General features: G+C 38.5%; 1 protein-coding gene across 1 annotated transcript in view; it reads left to right on the top strand.

Annotated features, from left to right (window-relative positions):
• The window catches only part of DOCK2 (dedicator of cytokinesis 2), a 489,427-nt gene that overhangs the window by 322,835 nt on the left and 139,979 nt on the right, over positions 1 to 26,613 (top strand). The window contains exon 28 of the mRNA XM_026660847.2: positions 26,359 to 26,457. Within this exon, the coding sequence (XP_026516632.1) occupies positions 26,359 to 26,457 (99 nt within the window). The remainder of the gene's footprint in view (positions 1 to 26,358; positions 26,458 to 26,613) is intronic.

Here is a 26,613-nt window from a genome sequence, read left to right as displayed (position 1 = left end):
CGGAGTGTTTCTAGTGGGGACCCTCAAGGATTGGTTCTTGGCCCTTTGCTATTTAACATTTTTATCAATGACCTGGAAGAGAAGATAAAATCATCACTAATAAAGTTTGCAGAAGACACAAAAATTCGTTGGAGTGGTAAATAATGAAGAAGACCACTCACTGATATGGAGCAATCTGGATCTTTTGGTGTGGACATAAGCAAATAATCTATGTTTTAATAGAGCTAAATATAAATGTTTACATCCAGGAACAAAAAATGTCAGCCATACTTACAGGATGGGGGACTCTAAACTGGGAAGCAGTGACTATGAAAGAGACTTTGGTGTCATAGAGGATAGTCAGCCAAACATGAACTCTCAGTATGATGCTGTGGCCAAAAGGGCTAATGTAGTCTTCGTATGAATAAAGAGGGGAATCTTGATTAGAAGTAGACCGATTGTTTTACTTCTGTATTTGGTACTGATGTGAGTGCTTGCTGGAGTACTGTGTCCAGTTCTGATGTTCACAACTGAATAAAGATGTTGATAAATTGGAGAGAGTCCGAGAAGAGCCATGAGAAAAATTAAAGGATTAGAAAACCTGCTTTATAGTGATAGACTCAAGGAGCTCCATTTGTTTAGCTGAACAAAGAGAAGGTTAAGGGGTGATGACCACAGTGGGCTCTTCAGTCTAGCAGAGAAAGGTGTAACATGATCTAATGGCTGGAAGTTAAAACTAGACAAATTCAGACTGGCATTAAGGTGTATACAAGTGAGGGGAGTTTACCACTGGAACAATTTACCAAGGGTCGCGGTGGATTCTCCATCACTGGCAATTTTAAGTCAAGATTGGATGCTGTAGGAATTAGTTTGGGGAAGCTGTATGGCCTGTGTTGTACAGCAGTGCTCCTCAACCTTTCCAAACTACTCTACCCCTTTCAGGAGTCTGATTTGTCTTGCGTACCCCAAGTTTCACCTCACTTAAAATCTACTTGCTTACAAAATCAGACATAAATACAAAAAAGTGTCAGCACGCTATTACTGATAAATTGCTGAATGTCTCCGTTTTACAATATAATTATAAAATAAATCACTGGAATATAAATATTGTACTTACATTTCAGGGTATAGTATGTAGAGCAGTATAAACAAGTCATTGTATGAAATTTTAGTTTGTAACTTCACTAGTGCATTTTATGTAGTCTGCTGCAAAACTAGACAAATATCTAGATGAGTGAAGTACCCCCTGGAAGACCTCTGCATACCCCCAGGGGTACATGTACCTCTGGTTGAGAAACACTGTTGTACACAAAGTCAGACAGCATAATCACAGTGGTCCCTTCTGACTTCGGAATATCTGAAAAACACCACTGAAAAACAGGCCTGTACTATGTACTTTGAGAGAATAAACCATGTGTTTTTCTGACTTCTGTAGACAAGACATTAAAATTGAAGGCTGAGCCGGTTTTTCAGTAGCATGGCCATTTAAGAAATGCTGGTGCTAAGGTTGGATATTCAGCCTTTATTTATACATCTTGGCTTTTGAAGGTTTCAGTGTGAATATTAAAATGACCCCGGCCAGAAATATTCGATGTTTAAAAATGTTTTATTTCCTCCTGCTGCTCACACAGCCTGAAATTCTTTATCAGAAAAGTGGTTTCCATTCAGTGCACAGATGTGTTGGTTTGCTAATGTAAGTTTGTTCATTTTTATTGCATTTGAATTTTTTAAATGTGCTTTTCTAAACCTAAAGGGACATATGTACAATATTCATATGAAAAATGAAGGTATCAATAACTAAAAAAAAATACTCAAAACAAATTATATACTGTCCCATCAGTTTCCCCACTCAAGCAAAAGCTTCACCTGGTTCTTCACTCAGCCATATGCACTCAGATGTTTTCCTCACGTGCCCCCGCAAATGATCCCAGTTCTACTTCTTTGGTTTATTGTCCAGCCCCTTAAAATTGCTGTTTAATTTGCAGAAAATGTACATTCATAATCAAATTATGGGGATCTTTATATGGTGAATTCCTAGTTTCTATGGGAATTTTAGCTGTTTAGCTGCGAACACCCATTGTATGATGTACTGGATTTTACAGTGAAACTTCTCAATGAATCAGCGGTCTCTTGTGATATCACTAACTTCATTATTCTTAGACTCTGTTTTTGTGGTAAATATTTGCCCTTTCTGCAGGTCTCTCTACTGGGAAAAGGACTAAAGAAAATATATATAATATTGAATAGATATTTTCTAATGCTCCTTCCTATGCAGCCACAGTAAGTCCTAGATTATACCTCCATCCCATATCCCCTCCTGATCTAATAATCTTCTGCACCTCCTAATTCTCTGCATTTCTTAGTAACTTCCATTCCCTTAATTTTGCCTCCCCAATTACTTCCTGATACTCCACCTGCCACTCTTGAGCTGCAGCCATTTCTCCTTTCATTTACAAATTTCAGCCTGTCATATATATCAAGACTCTTCCCACACCTCCTAGCCCTGTTCTCTCCTGAAAGCCTCTCCCCCACCCCATATTTCTATCCTGTTTGCTCACAGAAGATCCACTGCTTCCTCCCCTTGGATATGGGTCTGAACCAAAACCCCAGATACCAACAATCCTAAATGTTGGGAGTTTAGCTCTTTCTTCAGATCTGCACTTCAAGGTGAGCCCTTATCATTGTGAGGGGCTGAGGCAAATCCCTGAATTGGTGTGGAGGCAAAGAGACCTGAATTTTGGGGAACTCTGGACTCAGATCTAAACTCTATACCTTTAGTCCATTTCTAGTCTCATGGTCTCTAGTAAAACAGGATCTCTCTTTGTAACTTTTATCCTGGGCTCTTAACCCCAATTCCAACCTTACTTTAAAGCCCTCTGTGTAGCAGTCTTTGAGGGAGGAGATGTACATCTTTCACAAATAGGAAGTGAAGAGAGAAGGGCTATATCAGGATGTCTCTTGCAATCTAATCCCATCTCACCGTTGTGCAAGACCTCTCCTGCTGATAAAAAAAACAATAATCCCCACTGTCTGTGGTTTTACAGCACGGCAGTAATATTATTCCAGAATTTCATATTTACTTAAATGTTTGGCCTGTACACATGCTGAATAGCAATGCTACATTGTGTATAGATTTGCAGTCTTTTCACTGATTTGCAAGTTCAGCCACAAAGGTGACAAATGGATAGACTATAACAAAATACTAGCCTACAAAATACCAGCACCAGCTTTGTGAACAGACAAACAACAAAAGGAACCTAGGCTGGGTCTGTTTCATTCACTTTCCCCTAGCCAATGCACAATACAAATTTAACTTCTGTTTCATAGGCTAATGAGGAAAATTTATTTTTGATTTCGTTTAAACCAATGTAAACAATTAGACACTATTATTTCTTATTTGGAATTATAGTATGTTCCTGTAAAAGACTCTTTCTTTGTAAAGGAAATGTAATCTCTGTTTACATTTATGAAGGGATGGTTATGCCTGATGCTGCAGAAATCTGCTACATTTCAATTTGCAATACAGTTGAATGGCTTCTTTAAAACTGAAGATTCAGATGACACCAAAAGAGTTTTACATGCATTGTTAAGTTTCAACATGGATCATTGATGAAATGTTGTGATGAGGGGACAATGTCCTTGAAGAGAGCATTCATGCAGTGTGCTGGAGGGTTTCCAGTGGATTATGTAGCTTGCTGCTATAAATATTTCTATTGATTGCAGAATTCTGTTTTGTTTTTATTTGCTGTATTTTTGGTTGGGTTTTGTGAATACCATCACATGCTAGGTGATATTTTTTAGAGAAAGTTTGGTTGTCTGAAATTACACATTTTCCAAAACATTGATTTTGTTCAAACTGTAAAAAATATTGAGAAAGCTTAGTGAAAGAAATAGCACACCACTTGTTGCCTGACCTTTCATTGTGCATATTTCTTTGTAATGTAGTTCAATGTAACATATTGCTTGATACATAAGTTAATAATTTGGGCTCCATGTAAACAGGCTGTGTAACAGAGGGGTGCTTTCTCGGACTCTATATGGGAATGCAGGATCTTCTGCTGAGTCCTCCTAATATCAGGTGCTAAGACCTTGAATAAAAATGCAGTCAAAGATGGAGGTTCTGCAATGGAAACCCTAGGGACAGCCAAGTTTAGGAGAAACTGTAGGCTAAGGTTTGTTTTGTTGTTGTTCTGCATTAATAACAAAGAAAATGACAGGGAAGTGGAAGTTGGGACTGTTACCAGCATCAATGTATGTGGTTCAGGGCAGGGAGAAACTCTACCTGCTTGCAGGTGGAAACTTGTTTTTCCGGATTGGTTGATCTGCATTCAGAACGCATGAACAGCTTTTAAAAACATAACTACATTTAGCATACAAACATTAGCATTGATGTTAGCTCTCTGAAGAAACTTTTCTTCACCTCTCTTCCCTTTTGGATTGTGTACAGCCCTTTCACATACTAAAACAATGGCTTGATAAATAAACTAACAAAGCCTGTCATTTTGGGGAAAGTATTAGTTTTGTACAATGTAAGAAGAGAATCATTTTACACTGTTTTTTGTTTAAACCACACATAAATTGGAATTATGTGAGAAATTTGAATTATAGAAAAATCAGACCCTTGCTTTTTTATATTTACTAGAAAAGGAATCTGTCACTGGAGAGTGCAATAACTTTCAGACTTATTTAGAGATGTCTTCACAATGACTGTACGAGGATTGTTTAAAAATAATAGTCTCTATGTTCTACACTATACTGTACAGCATCTTGGCTTTCAGTTACAGTGTTCTGAATTATTGTAGTCTGTGCTCCCTTGAATTCTTTGGCACTGCAGAACAAAGAGAGTGATGAAGCAAAGTTCAGTAAATTCCCAGACACTGATAATATACAGGCTTTTGCTATTCTGAACCAGTGGCTATCACTGTAAGCTGCAGATTTTCAGTTCTGATTCTTGATGGTCTCCATGACAATAGAAGTTACTTGGCAATTTTGGTACAAGTAGGTGAGCAGCGAATGTGGGAGGAAATAGACAGATACTCTTGTTTATATTCTAACACTGCCAGTGATATTGGGGCAGGGGAGTGGGGGAGAGATTACAACTAGTTGTTGCTGAAGTACCTTGTGCCACAGCTTGTATTTTGCTCACTGAAATGCTAAAGGGTCTGTAGAAAAATAGTGCTAGCCAGATGCACTGTAAATGGAGCCAGGTTTTTTTTTAAAAAATGGGATCCTTGATTCTCTCGGCTGTGCTTATTCAGCTCAGTGCATGACAACAGTAGTAGAGGTGACAATATATGCTGCCATTGGAAGTGTGTGTGTGTGTGTGTGTGTGTGTGTGTGTATATATATATATATATATATTCATATTCAGTGGCTTGAGTTTACCATTGGTATGCTGACTAAGCCCAGGTCTATCTCCTTCTATCTGCTGACTCTGAAATACATTTAGAGTAGGAGAAATTGTGTTGTGCTGGTTTTGGGATTGGATTACAAGAAAATGGCTGAGACTAAATTCTGGAAAATCTGAAATTATACTAAGTGGCTAGGCAGCAGATACGTAGATAATGACATTTCCTATGGGTCCCTATTTTTGGTGAAGAGATGATACAGCAGATAGAGAATGTGAGCAGGCTGGGGTTTGATGCTTATCAGTAAGGCTATGATTTTGGCATAGACATTTTGAGTAAATTTTATGGCAGAGGTGTGGAGGGGAAAAACAGTAAGGCATGGATAGGTCAGCAAATGATGTAGTTTTTTCTACATCAGCGTACACAAAATATAGTGGTGGTTCTGAAAGCTGAGGTTGGGGGAGAATGGGCAGTTCCTGTCCCATGGGGCTTGGTCATCCTCCTCACTCCAAGCTTGTGATCTGGCACATGGGGTCGCAATGCCAGGTTTGACCCTGGCGCCCTTCCTTAGATGGAAATAGAGGGATGGACGGGCTAAACCTCATGTTCCAGGTTGCAACCCCAACTCTGGGTTTGGGGGCCAAATCAAATGTGTTTTTACAGCCATTTCCAAGATTTCACCAAATTTATTCAGAATTCATTATTTTTGTGACCTGCATGGCAAAAACATAGCCCTAATCATCAGCAGAAATTAGGTATCAGTAGAGAGGAAGTTTTTCAGTGGAAATGTTTTACAGTGAGTAATGCAGATTCAGCAACACTGAAATGTTTAGTAAATTCATGTCAGCTTCACCAATTTGTTTGTCAAAAAAAACCCTAAAAAAAATTCAGAAAAAAATTATATTTCATTTTGATATTTTTAAATGAAACATTTTGATGTTTTGGATCAAAATGACTTTTTATGTAAAATCATCTTTAAATTTACTTTTAAAATATATTTAAAAGTCTTGAAATTGAACCAAAAATTGTTTCAGTTCAGGTTGAATGAAGTGTTACGCTTGACCTGAATGAATTTTTTAAAAAAAATTTGAGCTGTCGAAAATGTCTAAAAGAATTTGTTTTTGATTCAAACCAAAATGTTTTTACTTTTTTGGAATTGCCAGTGAATTCAAAAATCTATTATTCTCACAGCTCTGGGTATCACTCATTATCACAGCTGCTTTTCATTATATCAGGAATATTATCAGGCTCTGCCCTTGCATTTTGCGTTCTGGTCTGTTAATATATAGCACCCTAATAAGATAACATGTAATCTGTAGCTGTTTCAGAATGTGGTAGCAATGTGCCCATTGAAGGTGGGCAGTGGCAGTAAGGATTCTGCCTACTCAGTATTTCATGTTGTCCATGGGCTGACAAGAATCACTTTTCTGGGGGTGGGAGGGAGGACTGGCTCTGAGGACTTGGGGCAGGATCAGCAAGATGAGTCTTTGGGATACAATCAAACAGAACATAAAAACAGCCATACTGGGTCAGACCAATGGTCCATCTAGCCCAGTATCCTGTCTTCTGAGAGTGGCCAGGGCCAGGTGCTTGAGAGGGAATGAACAGAGCATGCAATCATTGAGTGATCTATCCCCTGTTGTCCACGACCAGCTTCTGGCAAACAGGGTAGGGACACAGGCCATGGTGTTGCATTCCTGCCCATCCTGGCTAATAGCCACTGATGGACCTATCCTCCATAAATTTATCTAGTTCTTTTTTGAACACTCTTATAGTTTTGGCCCTCACAACATCCCCTGGCAATGAGTTCCACAGGTTGACCATCCATTCTGTGAAGAAGTACTTCCTTTGGTTTGTTTTAAACTGCTGCCTATTAAGAAGAAATATGATAAATACTGTGTTTGAGGCAGAAATCTTTGGGTCCTCTGCCTCCTACTGCAGAAGCTTGTTCTCTTGAATCTTAGCAATCAGTTTGTGTTGGTTTACATTTCTGAATCTATCTTACTCTTTGTTTAAAATAGTAGCTCAGCTTCTCATTTACATTTCTAGTAGTCCCATATCACAGGACATGTAACTGCAGGCTCTTTGAGACCCAAATGCAGGCTTGCAGGATGGGGTATCTTTTGGCACGTAAATTGTATTTAAACTATTAGGGTTCTTAACAGACTGGCATGCATTTGGCACCTCAAAGGCCATGCATTTGACACCTCAAGGGCTTGCCTGCTCTCAGCAGTCCTCTGGCCTGTGCAATGGCCTCCCCTCCATAGCTGAGAAGTACCATGGGTTTAGCTTGTTTCATGTAAGTTCTGAAGACATTTTCATTTGCAAATATATTCAGTCTGGTGCACTGATTTATTTTTAACTCTTAGTGATTTTATCTTGTCATGTTATAGCCCTTTTATCTGCTGTATATTTTAATATTTTATGGTTCTGATGTTTGTGAGGTGTCTAGATTGCTACAGCAGACAGGTATCTTAAAAATAAATTGTAGTATCATTATTGCCTGGCCTAGCTCAAGTCATCATACAACTTCTGAAGCTAAAGAGGAGCTTGTTTTTCAAAAAGACTGTTGCTTTGCTAAGAGAGGATTTTTCAAAAATGTTTCAATAAATTATTGGTAGCCTAGAAAAGTGCTATACCTGGAGGATGATACCCACCTGCCCTTAGCGATGGTTTCTGCATGTAAGGATTGACGCATGTTAACAGGTTGGCATAGGAAGAGCTTGCACTGCTGCTGTCTATAGTGTGTACCTGCTCTTGTGAATAAATAGAGGATGTCAGTATCTTGGGCTGCTGATCTGACACTTTTCTCCAGCTCTTAAATTCAGTTTTTAAATATTCATACAAATAAAATGAAATGCTAAAGATCTGACAAGCTATCATTCAACAGTTCTAAAGGCAAGGAGGAAAGTAAGTACAAGGCCTTGTAGTTAACATTGCATGCCAGGACCATCAGGCCAGCAGCATCTGAACACGAGATGTAGTGAGGAATGTGTGATACCTTAAGCTTAGTGGAGTAAGGCGCAATGAGTCCAGGGAGTGCTTTAAATATATGCAACAAGATTATAAAATCAATGTGATATTTAAGTGGAAGCCAACGTAATGTCAGTGAAATATGAGAAGGCCTTTTAGTCTGTGTAAAAATTCTGGCAAAGGCATTTAGAATCAATTGTAGCCTGTTCTTAGTCCCTGCTGGATGATTTCCAAGGGGGAGAGCCACAATAATCCAGTCAAGATATCAGAAAAGCATAGATAAGCATTTCAGTGTCCTCTTGGGAAAGACAGAACCATAACCTTTGCAGTGTTTCTAAGATGATAGAACACAAGTCTTATGATGTGATCATTAAAGGAAAGATTAAAACCCATGCTTGTACTGGCTGAAGGAATTAATAATGTCTTGCAATAGAAGGCAAAGGCATGTCCCAGTGAAGTTGGGAGTGAACCAAAAGCCAGTCTCTTATCCTGGTTTTGAGACTCAAACAATCCTGAGACAATTTGTAGCTGCTATTATGACTTATAGGATAGTTAGGCTTAGCTGTAAAGTTGTTAGATGATTATACCAATTGATAGTTAGAAAGAGCTAAATATGTGTGTAACATGTCTGCATTGCATTGTGTAACATATCTGCATGTAGCTGTTGATTTTCATTAAGTATATTTTGTTGTCTTTCAGTATCTATTTAGGCAGGTATTTTTGAAGGAGTCCAAGGAAGTTAGTTGCCCAAATCCCATTGAAGTGGGGAGTCTATGGCCCTCAGGTCCTTTGAAAATACCACTTTAATGTCTTATGTGTTGGATCCAGTCTCATATGGGTCAGGGTAGTAAATCTCAAGGACAAAAGAACACAGTACACCTCTACCCCGATATAACGCCACCCGATATAACACGAATTCGGATATAACGCGGTAAAGCAGTGCTCCGGGGGGACGGGGTTGCGCATTCCGGTGGATCAAAGCAAGTTCGATATAATGCGGTTTTGCCTATAACGCGGTAAGATTTTTTGGCTCCCGAGGACAGCGTTATATAGAGGTAGAGGTGTATATATCTGTCGGGCTATACATGTGAACAGAAAGTCCTGATTATCAGGTGTCCCTAGCACAATGATGTACTTAAAGTGACTTAAAGTTAGTTGCATACATACTACCGTGTTTCCCCGAAAGTAAGACATCCCCCGAAAATAAGACCTACTTCCAGTTTTGCCTCTCGCTGTAATATAAGGCATCCCCCGAAAATAAGACCTCCCGGATAATAAGGCCACCCCGGAATATAAGGCCCCGAAGCTCCAGGAAAAATAAGACCTCCCCTGAAAATAAGACCTAGCGCATCTTTGGGAGCAAAAATTAATATAAGACACTGTCTTATTTTCGGGGAAACAGGGTAATAATTTTTCACTGTGCTGTTTAGCATCCCTTTGAAAGTGCAAAATGGACATTATTGTTTATGGACTTGCTCATGGAGTACTTTTCTAATTGTGCACACACAGTTATTTGCTGTTGAATAGTTTCTCATGAGTGCAACAATGCTGGTATTGATATTTTAATTCTTGATTAAAACATTCTATAGGGTATACAAAACAGATTAGGAGGTCAAATTTTGGTCCTTCTATTGTATTAAAGCTAAATTAAATGCATATTTCACAGACACATATTATAGTTTGGGGTTGGTTCCTTGTGTAACTTTATGCTTAATGTGGCATCTGGCACCATTTGTAGCACTGGGTACTTGTCTTGTACATGTGTAAACTAGTATTCTAGTGGAAATTGCCTTCTTCGTTTTGCAAGGAGTGAACAGTATATATAATTCACCTTTTTGGTTTGGTTTTGCTTTTATGGTCAGCCACACTGACGATGTATTTCTAAAGGATATGCTCAATCAACCAAAAGCTGTTGCACCTGATGTAGGAGTTCCTGGGTGAATTGCAATAGCTGTTTTATGCAGATCAGAATAGATGATCACAGTAGTTCCTTCTTGCCTTAAAATCTATTAATTTATTAAATTCCCCAGCAATCGAGTGATTCTTCTGTTCTTCATAGCTTAGATTAGTAGGAAGCCTGGGATTCAGACTGTTTAATACAACAAATTAAATGTACCACAGTCCCTTGCTTAAACCAAAATCTGGCCTCTTCCATGCATGAGCAAACCCACTGCAGGCAATTTCATATCTATTACATATGTCACCAAAAAAGCCAAATATTGTGATCCTATGTGGTTTTCCTACTGGGGACTTGGTGAGATCACAAGTTCATATTTGCATATTTTCTTACTACTTTTACAGAGGGTGGGAGAATTTGTCCTTTCTACTCTTCATGAAACTATGCACTAAATCCGTGGATTTCAATATACCTATAGGAATAGAATAGATCTTCCACTTAAGACCTCTACACAGCTCTCTAAATTGTCCCCATATCAGAGAGGCAGCACAGCTTTCACAGGATGCTTGTTTTGTGTGACCCTACCAGTGACATCCGCCTCTCCCACCCCACATGCTTAGAGGCTGCAGATAGTAGTGGGATTATTGAAGATTTAACATACAATAACTCCGGGGCAGGTTTTTGCTTGGGAATCTCCCCTCACCCTGCTTTGACTGGAGCACAGAATAGAGAACAGCCGCTCCTTGTCTCCTTGCTAGGGTTGCCAACTTTCTAATTGCACAAACCAAACACCCCTGTCCTGCCCCGCCATGCCCCTTCCCAGAGGCCCTTCCCCTTCTCTGAGTCCCGCCCCCACTCGCTCCATGCCCCCTCCCTCCATTGCTCGCTCTCCCCCACCCTCACTCACTTTCACCAGGATGGGACAGGGTGTTGGGTTTCAGGCTCTGGGGTGGGGCCAGGGATGAAGGGTTTGGGGTGTGGGAGAGGACTCCGGGCTGGGGCAAGGGGTTGGGGTGTGTGGGGGAGGGTATGGGCTCTGGGCTGGGGGTGCGGGCTCTGGGTGGGGCCAGAAATGAGGGATTAAGGCTGTGGGAGAGGGCTCAGAGTTGGGGGAGGGGGTTGGGGTACAAGAGAGGGTGCAGGCTCTGGCTGCAGGGTATGGGCTCTGGGGTGGGGCTGTGGATAAGGGGTTTGGGGTGTAGGAGGGGGCTCCGGGCTGGGGCAGGGGTTTGGGAGTGTGTGTGGGGGTGAGGGTGTGGGCTCTGGGGTGGAACCTGGGATGAGGGGCTTGGGGTACAGGAGGGGGCTCAGGGCTGGGGGAGGGTGTTGGGGAGAGTGTGAGGTGCAGACTCCTGGAAGGAGTTTGGGTGTGGGAGGGGACTCCGGGCTGGGGCGGGGGTTTGAGTGTGGGAAGGGGTTTGGGATGGCAGGTCACGGTGGTGCTTTTTGCGACTTGCAGGAAGCAGCCACCAGGTCCCTGCATCTCCTAGGTGCATGGGCAACCAGGGAGGCTCCGCGCACTGCCGTTGTGCCTGCAGGTGCCATTCCTGCAGCTTCCATTGGTCGCTGTTCCCAGCCCATGGGAGCTGCGGAGCCAGCCCATGGGGTGGAGGCAGCGTGCAGAGCCTTCCTGGCCACCCAGGCATTTAGGGGCTGGCGACCGCTTCCTGGAGCCATGAAGAGCTAGGGCAGGCAGGGAGCCTGCCTTAGCCCTGGGCCCCTGCTGCACCGCCAAGCTGACTTTTAATGGCCTGGGCGGCAGTGCCAACCGTAGCCACCAGGGTCCCTTTTTGACCAGACGTTCTGGTCCAAAACCGGATGGCTTGCCCTACTTCTTGCCCACCCCCTCAGAACCTCCTGCTTTGGCGTGTTACTCTGACCTCACTAATCTTCCACAGTTTGCTCCCTTCTGCACTCTGAAATAGGAAGTTTCATGTTGCCTTGGGTACTTCTCAGAGGGGTTTTCTTCTCAAAATTGTGCTGAAGTTTGTTATTCATGTGTTCATTGAGGATAACTTAAGGGAGAACTTGTATTCAGACATACTGGATCAGTAACAACTTAGGTAAGCGGAAGCCTGAAATTTCTCTCTATACAATGACCATGTAAATAAAATACGTAATTATAGACGTTTGTCCGGATACTCCATAAAACTTCAGATCCTTAACCAAGCAATTACACTTTCATATATTCTCTAATAAGGTGTAAGCAAAAAACATTTCACTGTAAATTGTAGCAAAATTGGGAAAGACAAGCTTACCCTAGAACTTTTTAAGGCAAGTTTAGGACATTTTGTATTGTATCAGTCATGATTGATTGGGGGAGTTGATCCTCATTTTGTTTGGTTTTATATATACTATGAATAAAATTTAAAATTTAAGAAAAAATATCTTTTAAATGTGCTTATGGCCAAATTTTCAAAGTATTATAGATCATAACATTAAGCATGTTACTGTTTTATTGTTCCAGTTGTCAATATTGGCTATGTCAGACTACCTAGTTCATGTTAACATGGTCCTCTTTCAAACAGGACTATGTTGATGCAAACTTTTTGGACCTTTTAGTTTGAGCCAGCAGTTAGAGCACATACTTTGGTACGCTCTAATTTACATCCCTGTAGTCTATACTGTGGCACAGTATAGACAAGCCTAAAAAAAAAGCCAGCTCATGAGTTAAGGAATAGGAAACTTGTACTCCCGGATAACATACCATGCTATCCCTAATATCTCCACAGTGTTGACAGTACTTTGTTCTTCTGGGGTTTTATCCAAAAGATTCCAAATGATATAGAACTCAGTTGATCTACGCAGAACCAAATCTGGCTACCTATTGGCAAGATTGACCACCCTTACAAAGAATGAAGAGCTGAGGAAAGCCTTACTGGGGTTCAAACTTCTAGTTCCAGGAAGACTAGACTTTTCAAATCATTTGCATACGCCAACAAGACACTCCTCACAGTGATCTCTATCCCTCTTTTTAAAGATCTTTTTGCAGTTTGTTTTTTCAACATATATTCTCACTTGTCAACTCATCTCCATTACAAGGTACTGTGCATCAGTCATTTCAGAGTCAAATTTATCTCTGCTCATCACATTTGAGAAGGTCTTCCATTCAGTGTTAAATTACTGACATCAGAAATTAGACGGTCAAATGGCACAGATAGAAGAACCCGAATAAAACAGAATAGCAAAACTTGAAAAATAAAATGGCAGGAAGCTGCTTTTTCCACTGTGTGTTGCCTGTCTATGAGTCTTGGCCCATGGTGTAACCTTGCCCTACCAAGCTGTCTGTGCCGCCAGGGGAAAATACCTAGCAGATTCATGTGGATGATACAAAGTGCTAGGGCAATGCTCTGTTTTCTTAACATGCCACTGTAAATCAGTCCTCAGCTCACTCACATTTTCGCTGTCCCATGTGCAGATGTTGTGTTGAGTTTTCCTTGGAGTCAAGCATTCAGACATGTTATTACAACTTTCCCTTTCTGCATGCCCTTTCTCAGTAAAGCCATGTTTTCATATGTTCTGTGTGTGTGTGTGTGAGATACTCTCCTGGGACTGTACATTGTGATATTTCCCAATTGCTGGTAATAAGATCTGCTGTTGCCCTGCCTTGTTCACACTAGGAACAAATAATCTCATTCCTTTGAACAATCTCATCTAGTTTTCAAGGGAATGTCCATATTTTTTCATTACATCTCTCTTGACAGACAGGCTAGCAGGGTCTGTCATCAAATACTATCCATTGAAAAACCGATGGGCCCCACACTGGCTTTGGAGTGACAGTTAAAATAGCAGGGGGTGCAGCAGCAGAGAAATCCACTTGAAAAAAGGCTCCTTGCCAGGGCCCTCACTTTATTTCCATTATAAACAAAAAAAGTCAAAGTACATGTGGTGTGACATTTTTGAATTGCTTCTAGTCAAGAAGGTTTTGCTCTAAAACATGTAAAAAAATACACAGGCAGAAAACTTAGTTTTGTCAGGCGGATGTACCTTGAGAGACTGCCTGCCAAATTATTGTTCAGTAATAGAACAAAGGAACATAAAAATTGCCATTCTGAATCAGAGCTGTGGTCTAGCTCATCCACTATGACAGTGGCCAGTGAGTTGTAAGAAACTTTGAAATACAATAACGTGCTCCCCATTCATGTTTCATCCAAATCTGTAACAGAGATCTGTTTAAAACTTGAAGTATAAGACTTTTATAACCCTTCCAAAACCTTTTTTAAAGCATTAATTAATATCACTCTAAGACTAACAGATTTATTTGTGCATAAGCTTTCGTGGGTAAACCCCCCCCACTTCTTCAGATGCATCACTTCTGGCTATGCTTGTTATCCATATAAATGCCTAATCCCTATTTGAATCTTGCTAAATTCTTGGGCCCAGCAATATCTATGTCAGTGAGCTCCATAGTCCAATTGCACATTGTGTGGGGGAAACACATTCTCTTTTATCAGTCTGGAATTTGCCACTTTTCAATGTCATTGAATTTGACCTTGTTCTCCTGTTATGAGACAGAGAGAACAGGAGCTCACAATCTACCTTCTCTAGACCATTCATTATGTTGTGTAATTTTATCATATCCCCTCTTATTCATAAGATAAACAATATAAATCTTTCAATCTCTCTTCATATGAATTTTTCCATGCCCTTGTGTATTCTCCTTCTCATTCATTGAACACAGTCCATTTCTCCAGTATCTTTTTATTGAGATGGGGAGACCAATACTGTATGCAGTATTCCAGATAAGGGTGATCCATTGATTTATATAATGCCATTATAGTATTTTCCATTTTATTTTCCATCCCATTCCTTGTGCATCTTAACGATGAACACACTGTTACTAAGGGTATAATGCTCTGAAATTGATATTACAGTGGCTGAGTGTATTATCATTTATCCCCAAATTTTCATTTTAGCTTGTATGCTCTCTATGAAGACATGATGCATACCATTTCTTCCAATGCACACAAATAAAACATGCTTTAGTAAAACGCAGTTAATACATGGGTAACTGGGTGAATTCTATGGTCAGTGTAAAACAGGAGGTCGGGCTAGATGATCTAATGGTCCCTTCTGGCTTTAAAATCTATCACTCTCACATATGAGTTGAGTTTGAACTTACTTGCAACATGTAACCCCAACTCATGTCTGTCATTCAGGAGCACGGCACCTAAGTTAGGTGCTCACAAAGTATATAATTGCTGTGTGAGACAAAATGTCCTAATTCATAGTGAGTACAGAAATATCTGAGTGCTGAGATGAAGATGCAGTTGTTCACATAGCATATCTGGCTGATATTGTTACAAACCTCCCTAGTTGTTTGTTTTGGGCTGGGCAGGGATTGTTTGTTTGGTTTTTGTATGTATATGAATAGCAGAAGAAGACACTGATTAATTAGATGACTAGAGCTACTTTGGTTTCAGTTTTTCTTTAGGTGTAACAAGCTGTGCTACTGTAGTAAATAGTTGTGCTAGGGTAATAACGTCATTATGCATTTGTACTGATATGTGCAATATAATATTAAAGGCCTACTCTATCAAGTGCCCCTATAGCCTTAACTTCCACTCCTCCTCCCGCACTGGACATGAGTAACTCCCACGGACTTGAGTGGAAGTCACCTGTATCTTGAGTGGAAGTCCAGTGAGTTCTTTGACAATTCTTTGTGCATAGCATGTGCTGGAACAGGTGCCTACTGTTTAGCATCATAAATGAAGTCAAAAACCTTTTATTTGGTATTAAAATTGGATTATGGCCCTTCCACAAATGTTCTCCAAGATCATTAATATGGTAAGAGCATTCTGCTACATCAGAGTAGTGCTGTAAAGCATCCCAGCTCATTGCTTTTAATTGAAATACCTGCATAATGCTCTTGCAAAATCCAGACAATTTTCCGAAGGATAAAAGCAAAGTGTGTCCTGCCAAATGTTGTGTTTAATACATATTGTTAAATAGAATCCAATTCTTTATTTCAAACAATAATATTTATTTCTGTTAATTTTCTTGGATAAAATATTGATTTTCCACAGTCAGATGCAGTTGTATTACTTGAAATCAATTTCTCTGCCTCAAAAAGATAGTGCTAATTCTTTTATTCGCTCTGGAGGCTATCAAATGAGAGCTGGGAATCATCTGTAAGATACATTCGTAGCTAAGAAGAGCTGGTGGCATTGTAGGTTATAAATGTGATAGACCTAAGAAAAAGGTAAGCTATTGCTCAGTTATATATACAAGACAAGAGGCAAGACTTACAGTCTTAAAACCCATCAGTCAGCACTGAAAAAGAAGGACAGCACTGGCTTAGCAACTCATTAAAATCATTTTTTTTTAAATTTAACCAAGCCTATATATTTGCTGTTACTGGTATGTACAAGGAAAATTATCTTTCATGGCTAGAGACACATTCAAGGATAATTCTTTTTAAGGGACATTGAGAGATTAAGGTTAAATATTTTTCCATTGTTACCTTTAGTCCCTGGCACTGTCAAATCTTAATGTGAACACTAGTCTAATGGGGTTATACTGGTTTAAGTCGAAAGAGACTCAAAATGTGTCTGTAAAGCATATGATAAAAGTGTGGTGATTTGTATGCATTGAAGTTAAGCTGGTTAGAGTTTTGTAATAAGAGGTTGCTAATTTTTCAGAATATGTGATGAAACAGCATCTATCCAATGTACATCTTAGTCTTCATAGTTCTATAGAGCAGATTGTATTGCATATGTTAGCTAAAATAAAATAACATAAAAATTACTTGACAAATATTTCATGTTTCCTTAGAGGCTGAGTTAATAATTATTTTGCAGAATAGAGTAAATAGTGTAGTTTTAAAAGTCTCTGCAATTAAAAATCTAATCACGTTACTGCATAAATGAAATTAGTGGTTTTATCCTCTACAAAAAAGTATATTTACTGTCTTAATCATAATCTAATGTCTCAGCTGACTGATTTGAGATAGAAATATATTGATATGCTCACATACAGTGCAATATTACTTGGTATAATAAAGATAAATAAAAGAACCCTATAAAGCTGTATTAGCAGATACTTACACAAAATACCAGTGAAATCACATTTTTATTGTCGTTTTTTACCATGCCATCTCTGGCCATTTTAGCTCATTCCCAATACTGCCTATAAAATCTGAGAGTGACATCTTTGTTTCTTTCTTCTGAGAGTATAGTTTCCCTCAGTTCCATCAGAAAACATTATGCAAAAGGTATCTGCCCTCTTTCATTCCCTATTGGCCTGTTCCAGGAGAAGATTATAGTGACCAGTAGTGAAAAGTCACAGCTACTGGCTTCTCAGCAAGGCAGTCTAGTCAGGCAAAATCCTAGCCCAGTGAGAAGGACAAACGCAAACAACCCTGCATATTCTGACATTATGAAACACCACAGGAGAAGGACAACTTTCTACTCTTGTGCGTGGATGTTTCCCTTCCTGGCAGGGTTTCCTACAGTCTGATGATTTGAGCAACCCCGCAGTTGTATGTAGCTCCAAGACCTCAAAACGGATGAACGGCTGGTCTTACCCGTCCTATTAGAAACTAAAAATAAAATTTCATAGTGTGTGCATGTGTGAGGTTTGTGGGGCATCCCTTCACCTTTCATTTGGGTGCTGAGAAGATTTGAGGGACACCAGTCACTGTTGTGGGAGGTATATGTTGCCCTGTTTGAAGTGGTGTGTAATCACCATTTAGTGTTGGGGGAATTGTGTGTAGATTTTTGGCCCCTGTGACATTTTTTTTCTTGATAAGTTCCAGACTTGGAAGTTCTAAGGCATAACAGGCATTCATTTTCAGAAGGAATTATTTCCGAGACAGCAAAAGCATCTGCTTTGAGTGGACTGGTTAACATTGTAAAAAGAGCATTTGTAAAGACAGGGAATATGACCGTGTTTAAATAGGCTACTTTTTTCTGGGGGGAAATTAACACTGCTAATTAGTCGAAATGGAATAGGGAATGTGCTATACGATTGGAGGCTAGTGTGTGGCAGAGGTCACGGAGGCTCCCCTAATTCAGGCTGGTTCAGGGGTACAGCAAATGGCCAAGGCGCATCATGATAAAGTTCCTAATATGGAAGGGGAATGTAATGACTGTTGCACTAATAATTTTACAGTCCTTTGTCATATGGAAAGGGGAAGGAGGCACTCAGTATAGAGAACATTCAGTACTCAGTTTGGGTTTATCAGATCATCCCAGACGTTAAAGGAAATGGGAATTTTTCATGAAGTGCATTGCACATTCAGCGTTTCCCTCAATAACTTTAAATTTGTTATTGTTCAGGTTAGTTCAATGAACTTAGATGAACTAAAATGAAAAACTTTATAATACCTTAAAAATACTGTATGGTCTGTGCCTTAATGGGATAGATGTGTGTCCCTTCCTCTTAGAAAACAAACACCCCCACACTCTTCTGTCACAAATAAAACCAACCAACCAAATCCCAATACATGACCCAATAACTGAAAAAGGCTTTGTAAATAATAATATTAAATAATAGCAAGTTCTTACCATAGTGCTTATCCGTAGATCTCAAAGCACTTTACAAAGGAGTTCAATATCAATATTGTAAAGCATTGTCAGTTTTTTTTCCCCTATGAAATAAATGCCACACTCTACCCCAGGGTGGCACATCAGCGTTTGAACATCTTTTCAGTTCTGAACTGTTACAATGCATCTGCATTGGGAAAATTGGTACAGATTCTTCAGCAACAATGCAGCTGTACTAGTGCTCTCATAAATGGGGCTTGGGCATTTTGTCAGGAAAACCTATAGGCTGAGTGAGTTACGCAGGTTTTCATGGCAGGTCAGTAAAAAAAAATTCTGGGCCCTTGGTATCATAAGTGCAGTTGAATCTTTGCTGCAAAATTTTATCTATTGCTCTTAGTGTAGAGAAGGTCTTTGTGGAATCCTTTGAGGTCACCATAGAACTAATTCAAAAACTTTGCTAAATGTGGTTGAAGTTTTGTGCTATTGATTCCAGAATTTTCAGAAATATAATGTATATTGACTCACATTTTCTTTGCAAAAAAATTAAAGGTAGAGGAAATTTTTTCAAAGTTCAATTTCCACGGAGTGTATTAGGAGATATTTTGATAAAGCCCTGTGCACTGCTTTGACAATTCAGGGGTAGATTTATATTAAGCCTGTCTGTGTGTGTGCACTTCAGGTTTTTAATTTGATTTTTCCTGCTCTTGTGTGCAGTCAGTGTAGCTGAAAGACAATAAAACTGATTAAAGGGTGATTGACTTCTTGGAATACAAGAGTTAGTTTTGTTTTGTTTTTAGTTTTTAAATAAATGAAGCAGCTGTTTAAGACATTTGGCCTTCATGATATCTGGAAAGCTACAGAGGACTACACAAAGATAAAAGATAAAAGATGCCACCTAAGCTTGTTTATGTAATCACATCTTTGTTCCTGTGTATTTCAGAAGGAAAACAAAAACTAAATTGCTGCTCTATAAATGATTCCACTAGGCTTTGCTGCTGACCCCTCTTATCTCTACTGGTGTTTTCCTTTGTAGCAAATTCTCAGACAGTGTGCTGTTTCCTTTCAGCTCTTTTTAATGTTGGATATTACCTTTCATTCCAGATCACTCCCACTGCTACTACCCTCCCTTTCTAGTTCCCAGACCAGCTTCCAACCCCTTTCTCTGCAAGAGACTGGCTGTACTTCACTAGAGGAAAATGACTTAATTGGTACTAAAATAAACTAGAATTAAGAGCATTTAAAATAGTTTCTTTGTATAGTTGTATTTTGTTCTTTTATAGTTTCTGCAGAATGTTAAGCTGCTAGTTGTCTTTAATGTGGAGGGGAGTGTGGTAAAATGGCAGCCTTGGCTAAAAGAGTAAGGAGTTTATAATGCTTTTAATATTAAGTTAGCCAAGTCCCTGCTAGCCCAACTGGTCCTTAACTGGTCAGGCCTGGCCCAGGGTGGAATGGGTACAAAGAATCACAGCTGCAAACAAGAAGCTCATGGAAATAAGCCCCCTGCCTCCTCAGGTAAACTTGGAGATTTTGGAAGGATGGATGCCCGTTGCACTGGATGGGAAGTTCATGTCAGATATCTAAAGCAGCCTGGAAGAAGGCATGAAAGCAGGTGTGGGAGAAGAAGTTGATTGTAGTGGAGTGATTGGTGAGGTGTGGTAAGAAATGAGAGCAGCTATGTAAGCAAGAGTAGAATTGCACAGATACTTGAAGGTAAGGATGAAAGCTTTAATTTGATATAGCAGATGAGAGGAAGCCAATGGAGGGTTTTAAAGTACAAGGCAGATGTGGTCTAGACAGTAGGTTACAGATGATTTTAGCTTCTGTGCTTTGGACAGAATAAAGCGGAAGCCTTGCAGTGAATCTTCCCGCGCAATGACTGTTCATTGTAGATGATTGCTCTGCCATTGGAAAGTAGATAAAGAATGTATATTATACTTCATGTGCCTGCAGGTGTATGTATCTTCTAAGGAGGTCACTATGTAAATATGTTCTGTACAGTGTAATGGGACAGATTCTATCCACTGGTTCTTCACTGTTTTGCACCGGTGTAAAGAAGGACAAAATCTGGCCCAATTAATATAATTATGTGATAAATCATTTACAGTGCAGTCATGCTCCTTGTTAGATTTTATCCTGGAAATGCTGGGCAGGGAGAATGGGGGGTGATTCTAGTACTGAACATACACACAAAAAATTAGATTGTAGCGAAAGAATACCACTTTTGTGGGATGGGAGGTGCTTCGAATGTTGGTTTTTAGACCCCCACAGATAATTGTAAGACTAAGACTTGTAGCATAATACTTCTGTATTTTGGAGAAATACCATGCTATCATTATATCTGCATTAGCTTTAAAGGAACAATTTTGAGAGAGCCTTAATTGTATAACCTTTAATAGACTTTTAAATCTGAGAGGCTGCTTTTATTCCCATATCATTTCTGTTGTAAAATTACTCACATTTTCCCATTAATTAATCCAACATTTAGGTAATTATACTTTTATGTTCAGCTAAACGCTAGGCTGTACTAAATTTTACCTACTATGGAAGGTAAACAGTAGAATAAGAATATAGCAGACTGGGGTGTTTTTAATCAGAAACTAAAAGCTGTCAGTAAGATGTGCAAATAGAGTACCAAGGCTTCGGTTTAGTCATCTATGAAAGATAAGAAGACAGGTCCAATGAACTATAAGACATCAAACATAAATGTAAAAATAGAACCTCAAACCTAGTACAGCAGAGGATGGATCTACTTTATGTAAACAAACAAAAAAACACCCCCAACCCCCAAATATTCAATGACAAGCTGTGAGAAATGTATGTGGGGTGGATCGGTTTCCAAATTTCAAACACTGTGTACACATTTGATAAGCACAATAGGCTGTTACATAACAGCTTATTATAATCTTTATATTTTTGGTCTAGGCCTTTATACCTAGGCACATGGCTTGGAGGAGTATAGGAGAGCACGTGGCTTGGAGGTGAATTATATTCCTCTGAGAAGACACAAAACTACTACATAAGGAATATCTGATTCACCACTTCAAATTCAGTTTATACCTTTTTCAGCACAAAATGCTGCTGTTCAAGGTTTTTCATAATATGATAAAGAAGTGTTGTGTTACCATCTGTATCGATATAGACATGCACTAGAGTTCTGAGGGTACATTGTTTTTCTGAAGCACTGTAAGCATTACTATGTGTGCCAAAAAGCTTTGAACTACTGTCACTCTCAATGGCATCACAGTGCATTCCTTAGCTTTTATTTACAAGAATTGTCACATTGTGCATATGCTCAACCTAAGCAGGTGAAGTTATTTACTCGTTTCATGAATGTCCAGAAGGTCTTTCTGTATTGCATTATTACAATATAGAAATTGCTAATATGTTGGTGATTTTTAACATTGTGAGCAGTATTCAGATTACAAAAAATGCAAATGGGTAACAGGTATTATACAAATATAAGTCACATCTATATTAATGATGTGACTTATATTTGTATAATACCTGTTACCCAGAAAGTTCCCAAAGAACTTTCCAGACTTCACAAACTATGGGTCATACTTACACCAGTTTTGCACTCCACTCCATTGATTTCAGTTGAGTTAATGTATGCCTGATTTGTACTGTGAAAATTTGCTCAGACTTAATACGTAGTGTGATCACATCACCCACTACTGAAAAGTAAATTGTTTATATGTTATTTATATATATTATAAACACATAAACAAATATTATTCCAATTATGCCTTTTGAGACATCAGGTAGACTTGTTGACTTACTGTTAACTGTTTGTACTCTTTTTAGATAAAAGTAATAGTTTTAAACTTTAAATATTCTGCTAATGGCATGTCTTTAACTATTGCCTTTCAAAAGCCTTAGAGCATTAGTATTTAAATTTTATTTTGGTTGCTTTTTGTTGACATGTATGTGGTTTTCACACATTTAAACTATGGACATATATCGTGACACACGAGGATAACTGTTTAATTGGCCACATGAACCAAATACCTTCCACCCTCACTCCATGTGCACACTTCCCAGCATGTAAAAAATACCCACAATATAACCAAGTGAATGTTTAACTTATACTAGATTAATATTGAAGGATAGTTTCATTCTACATCATTTGCTATTTTTTCTCTAGTGTTTTTGTTTTATTATTGCTTGTGGTTCTTGTACATTATTTGAAGTTACTACAGCAACCTGTCACCATCTGGTATGATAAAGTATGCTGGGATTAGGGTTGCTGGGGCTGAAGTTTGTCATCTTTCTCCTACAACCCTATCACTTTCTTAATAGTTCTTTTCCCATCAGTGCTACACATGCAGCTCATGGACATTGACTTTGGTGGGAATGGGGCAAATGGACATCTCCCCTCTCCAAGGCTTACAAAGCCACATTTGATTTCTTGATTGAATATCTTATCATTGACTATGTCATTTGTTTATACTAAATCTGTAAATAGGTTAGTTTCTTTTTAGCTAACACTTTGCAGTAGTTGTACGAAGACTGCAAGACACACTCTACAGTTCTTTAAAGTTTGATGGATCATGGTGTTTACTGTTCAGGAGTTTTGAGTGTTTACTGGAAGAGTGGGTTTCCTCATCTGTATCTCATTGCCCTTTGACATCCTAAGTGATGCTTTTTGTTCCTGATAATGATATAAGCAAAATATTCTAACAGCTAATTTTTTTTCAGACTGATGTATTTCATTTTTCCAAGTGCTGTCAATTATTTGGTTAACAGACACAGCTTTGTTAAGAAGTTATATTGTCAATCTGGTGTGAAGATGTTTCTGTGCATGAAGGTGGTAAATTAATGTACATGATTTATTGCATCTTTTCATAATAATGTATTCTAAGCAGAAATCTTCCTGTTAACATCATTTTAAGTATTCCTTCATCAGTCAAGTGTTCACTGTGATTACACTTATTTTTACACATGTTTGACCTAGTTTCAATCATGCATCTCTCCTGTGATTCATAAGATACATCTTAACAAGGCTAAGCACAGCTGAAATGACCTGTCAAGTTTATTTGGATAACTTCATCTTCTCTGCAACTTGCTTTATTTGCATTTAAATATTCAGTTCCCTACATACAGTGCTTCTTTAAAAAAGAAACTTCACATCATCACAGTCAACTAGCATGTTTGCAGGAGGTTCCTGATTCCAAATGTCTTATGCCCAAGTTATAAACATACTAAGTGAATTTAAAAACTGATTGCTTAATTTGTGGAGTTTACTTTATTGTGAAGCAGTTAATGGTTCTTAAATATTATAAGATTCTTAGACAATGTAGGATAATTTAGATGAATATACATATACTTGCTGACAGAATTGTGAAGTATACTTAAGTTCTAACAGTGTGAGAATGGTGATGTTGAGAATGCCTGAGCACTTGTGAAATGAGAGACTATACCTGTTTCTTGCTGGCTTTTGGAGAGGGGGGAGAGCAAGTTTTCAACATAAGAAATCAAGTGGTTAATTATAATACTCAGGGTTGCTTCATGTAAACGATTAAAGGTCATAAACAAAGTTAATATACCAATATAAATTTAATATACTGTTCAGTCTTAACATGATATTGGGAAGTGGAGGGGGGGATCAGATTTTTGACAGCAAACCTGCTGTGCTGGCACCTTCCATTTCATATATCAATCAGTCACACTGCTGTGAAAGTTGACAGGTTTGCTGCCGGAAACTGTCCTACAAAATTGTGATATTTATTGGTAGCAGAACTGCTTTCATTAACCAACATATGTCATCTGTTAATTTCCACAATTCCCATTTACAAGTTACTAAACACAGGCACTCATGCTAGACTGTAATACTATACTGCTAGACAGATTTTAAAAGTTGCACCAAATAAATTAACATTCTTAAAGTCATTTTGGCTGAACAGCAAGATAGTACATCTACTAGAGTCTAGTACAGAGAGTGCTTATCTCAGCAAATGGTTACTTCAAATTAGTGGGAGAAAACACATTCTGTAGCATCTCTTAAAGCTTCTTAAGGAGAAAAATACAACACATGCTTTCATGTGTAATATTCTGTAATTTGTGTTGGCAGTTATTTCTTTCAAAATTGAAATCAAGACATTGGAAAAAATTAAGTCTCACCACTGCACCCACTGCAGCTTCCTGGCAGTTGTGGATTTGAGTTCACAAAAGAGTCTAATTTGAGCAATACCTGTAAAAGTAAACTACTGTAGGACAGAAAATCAGCATTTCCTTTTAGAAGAGCATCAGTAACCAAAACCATACAAATCCTTACCTGAAAGCTTTGGGATTACCCGCAGAAAATGTATCTTCTTAGGCTTACATAGTAGGCAAGGTTCTGGCTAGCACTAATGTTACTCCAAAAGAAGGTATAATAAATCCTTTATATTGGAATTTTCACTGTTTATATGCAAGAACTGTACTGGGTCTGCTCACGTAGGAATAAATAAAAAAGCAGTACAAACTGAACAGCAGCTACCATATGAAAGTAAAAGACCTCTAGTGGCCATAACCTGAAGTTAAGAAAGGTTTCCCTTTTTTGCAGTATGTAGTAGCCAAAATGGTTGGGTGGGATAAACTGCAGCTGATACTTTACAGTAATGTGTGATCTTGTTGAATTTATGATGGTAACAAAATATAAAGTCAATCAGAATTAAGAGAGGAATCTGATTTCCCAAAACCAGTATAAATTAGAAATGAACTTCTGGTTGGAAAGATCAGGGACTCCCTTGTAAACTTATCAAATACAAAGTTTTGAGTAAATCTGTCAGAAAACAGTTATTTTCTAGACTTGCCTCTGCTTCATATTGTTTTTCTTTTAGAGAAATCCAAAGATTATTTTGAGTTGCTCATTATCAAAATAATTATTGTAATTTTTGCAACATAAAAAGTATCAATAGGAAGAGATACTGTGTTCCTCAAAGGGAAACTTCAGTCATTTAGCCTTACCCATATATCCTGAAGGTTTGGCAAACAAGAAGCACTTCTGTAAAATGAAATGGAAACCTAAGATTATAAATTACTTTCCATTTTATTTCAATTCCGTTTTAAAATTCAAAAGAATATAGTTTTACAGAATTTAATAGGGATGAAAACAGTTGGCTCCTATACACATTTGATAGGGTTCAACAGAAGCTACTTGAAAAATCTAAAAAAATTAAGCAAATACTTTCTCTCTCTTTTTAGATTTTCGTATCCTTCCTGTAGAATTCTGTAGCAGGGATATAATTAATTTTTTTATGAATATTCAAAAGGATCTTATAGAAAGTTTTCATTTTCTATGAATCTGTTATGCAAAAGTCCTATGGAAGTCCACATTCATTTTAGGAATTTTAAACCGCATACAAATTCATGTCCTGTAGGAAGTTGGATTTACTGTCTCTCACACTGAATTCCCTTAAGAGTGATACCACTTTTTCAACAAAGAAAGTTGCTTTGAGTAGTATCCTCAGTATTGCCAGTTGTAAGTTATTGTTAAGTATATTTTACAATGTATACACAGTGAGAAGCACTTCTTACCTTTTGAAAATTCACATTCTTGGGCTGGCACAGGTTTTGTTTGTTTTTAGTGATATAGTGATTTGGCATTGCAGGATATAATCCATTATTCTCATTTCCTTCTAAATCAACAATCTAGATGTGCATTTCCTTACTATTTTTTCTTTTTTTGTTTTAGAGTCATTTTGTGGCATGCATGACAGCAATCTTAAACCAAATGGACAACCAACATTACTCCTTTTACATTGAAACCTTTCAGACAACTTCAGAGCTAGTGGTAAGTACAAAGTATCCACATTTAAAGCTGGCAAATAGACAAATGGCTCTCAAATATTTCATATTCTGCACTGGACTACTCAGTACACTTGATTCTAGTAGCCATAATTGTTTAAGAAGAACAGATGGCTTTACCAAATACTAGTTATTATTTCTA

The sequence above is a fragment of the Terrapene carolina genome, unplaced genomic scaffold (assembly GCF_002925995.2).
Source record: "Terrapene carolina triunguis isolate 2854851 unplaced genomic scaffold, T_m_triunguis-2.0 Scaffold838, whole genome shotgun sequence".
NCBI classification, from domain to species: domain Eukaryota; kingdom Metazoa; phylum Chordata; order Testudines; family Emydidae; genus Terrapene; species Terrapene triunguis.
The sequence above is the reverse complement of the archived record's forward strand: the minus strand, read 5'-3'. Positions and strand labels throughout refer to the sequence as shown.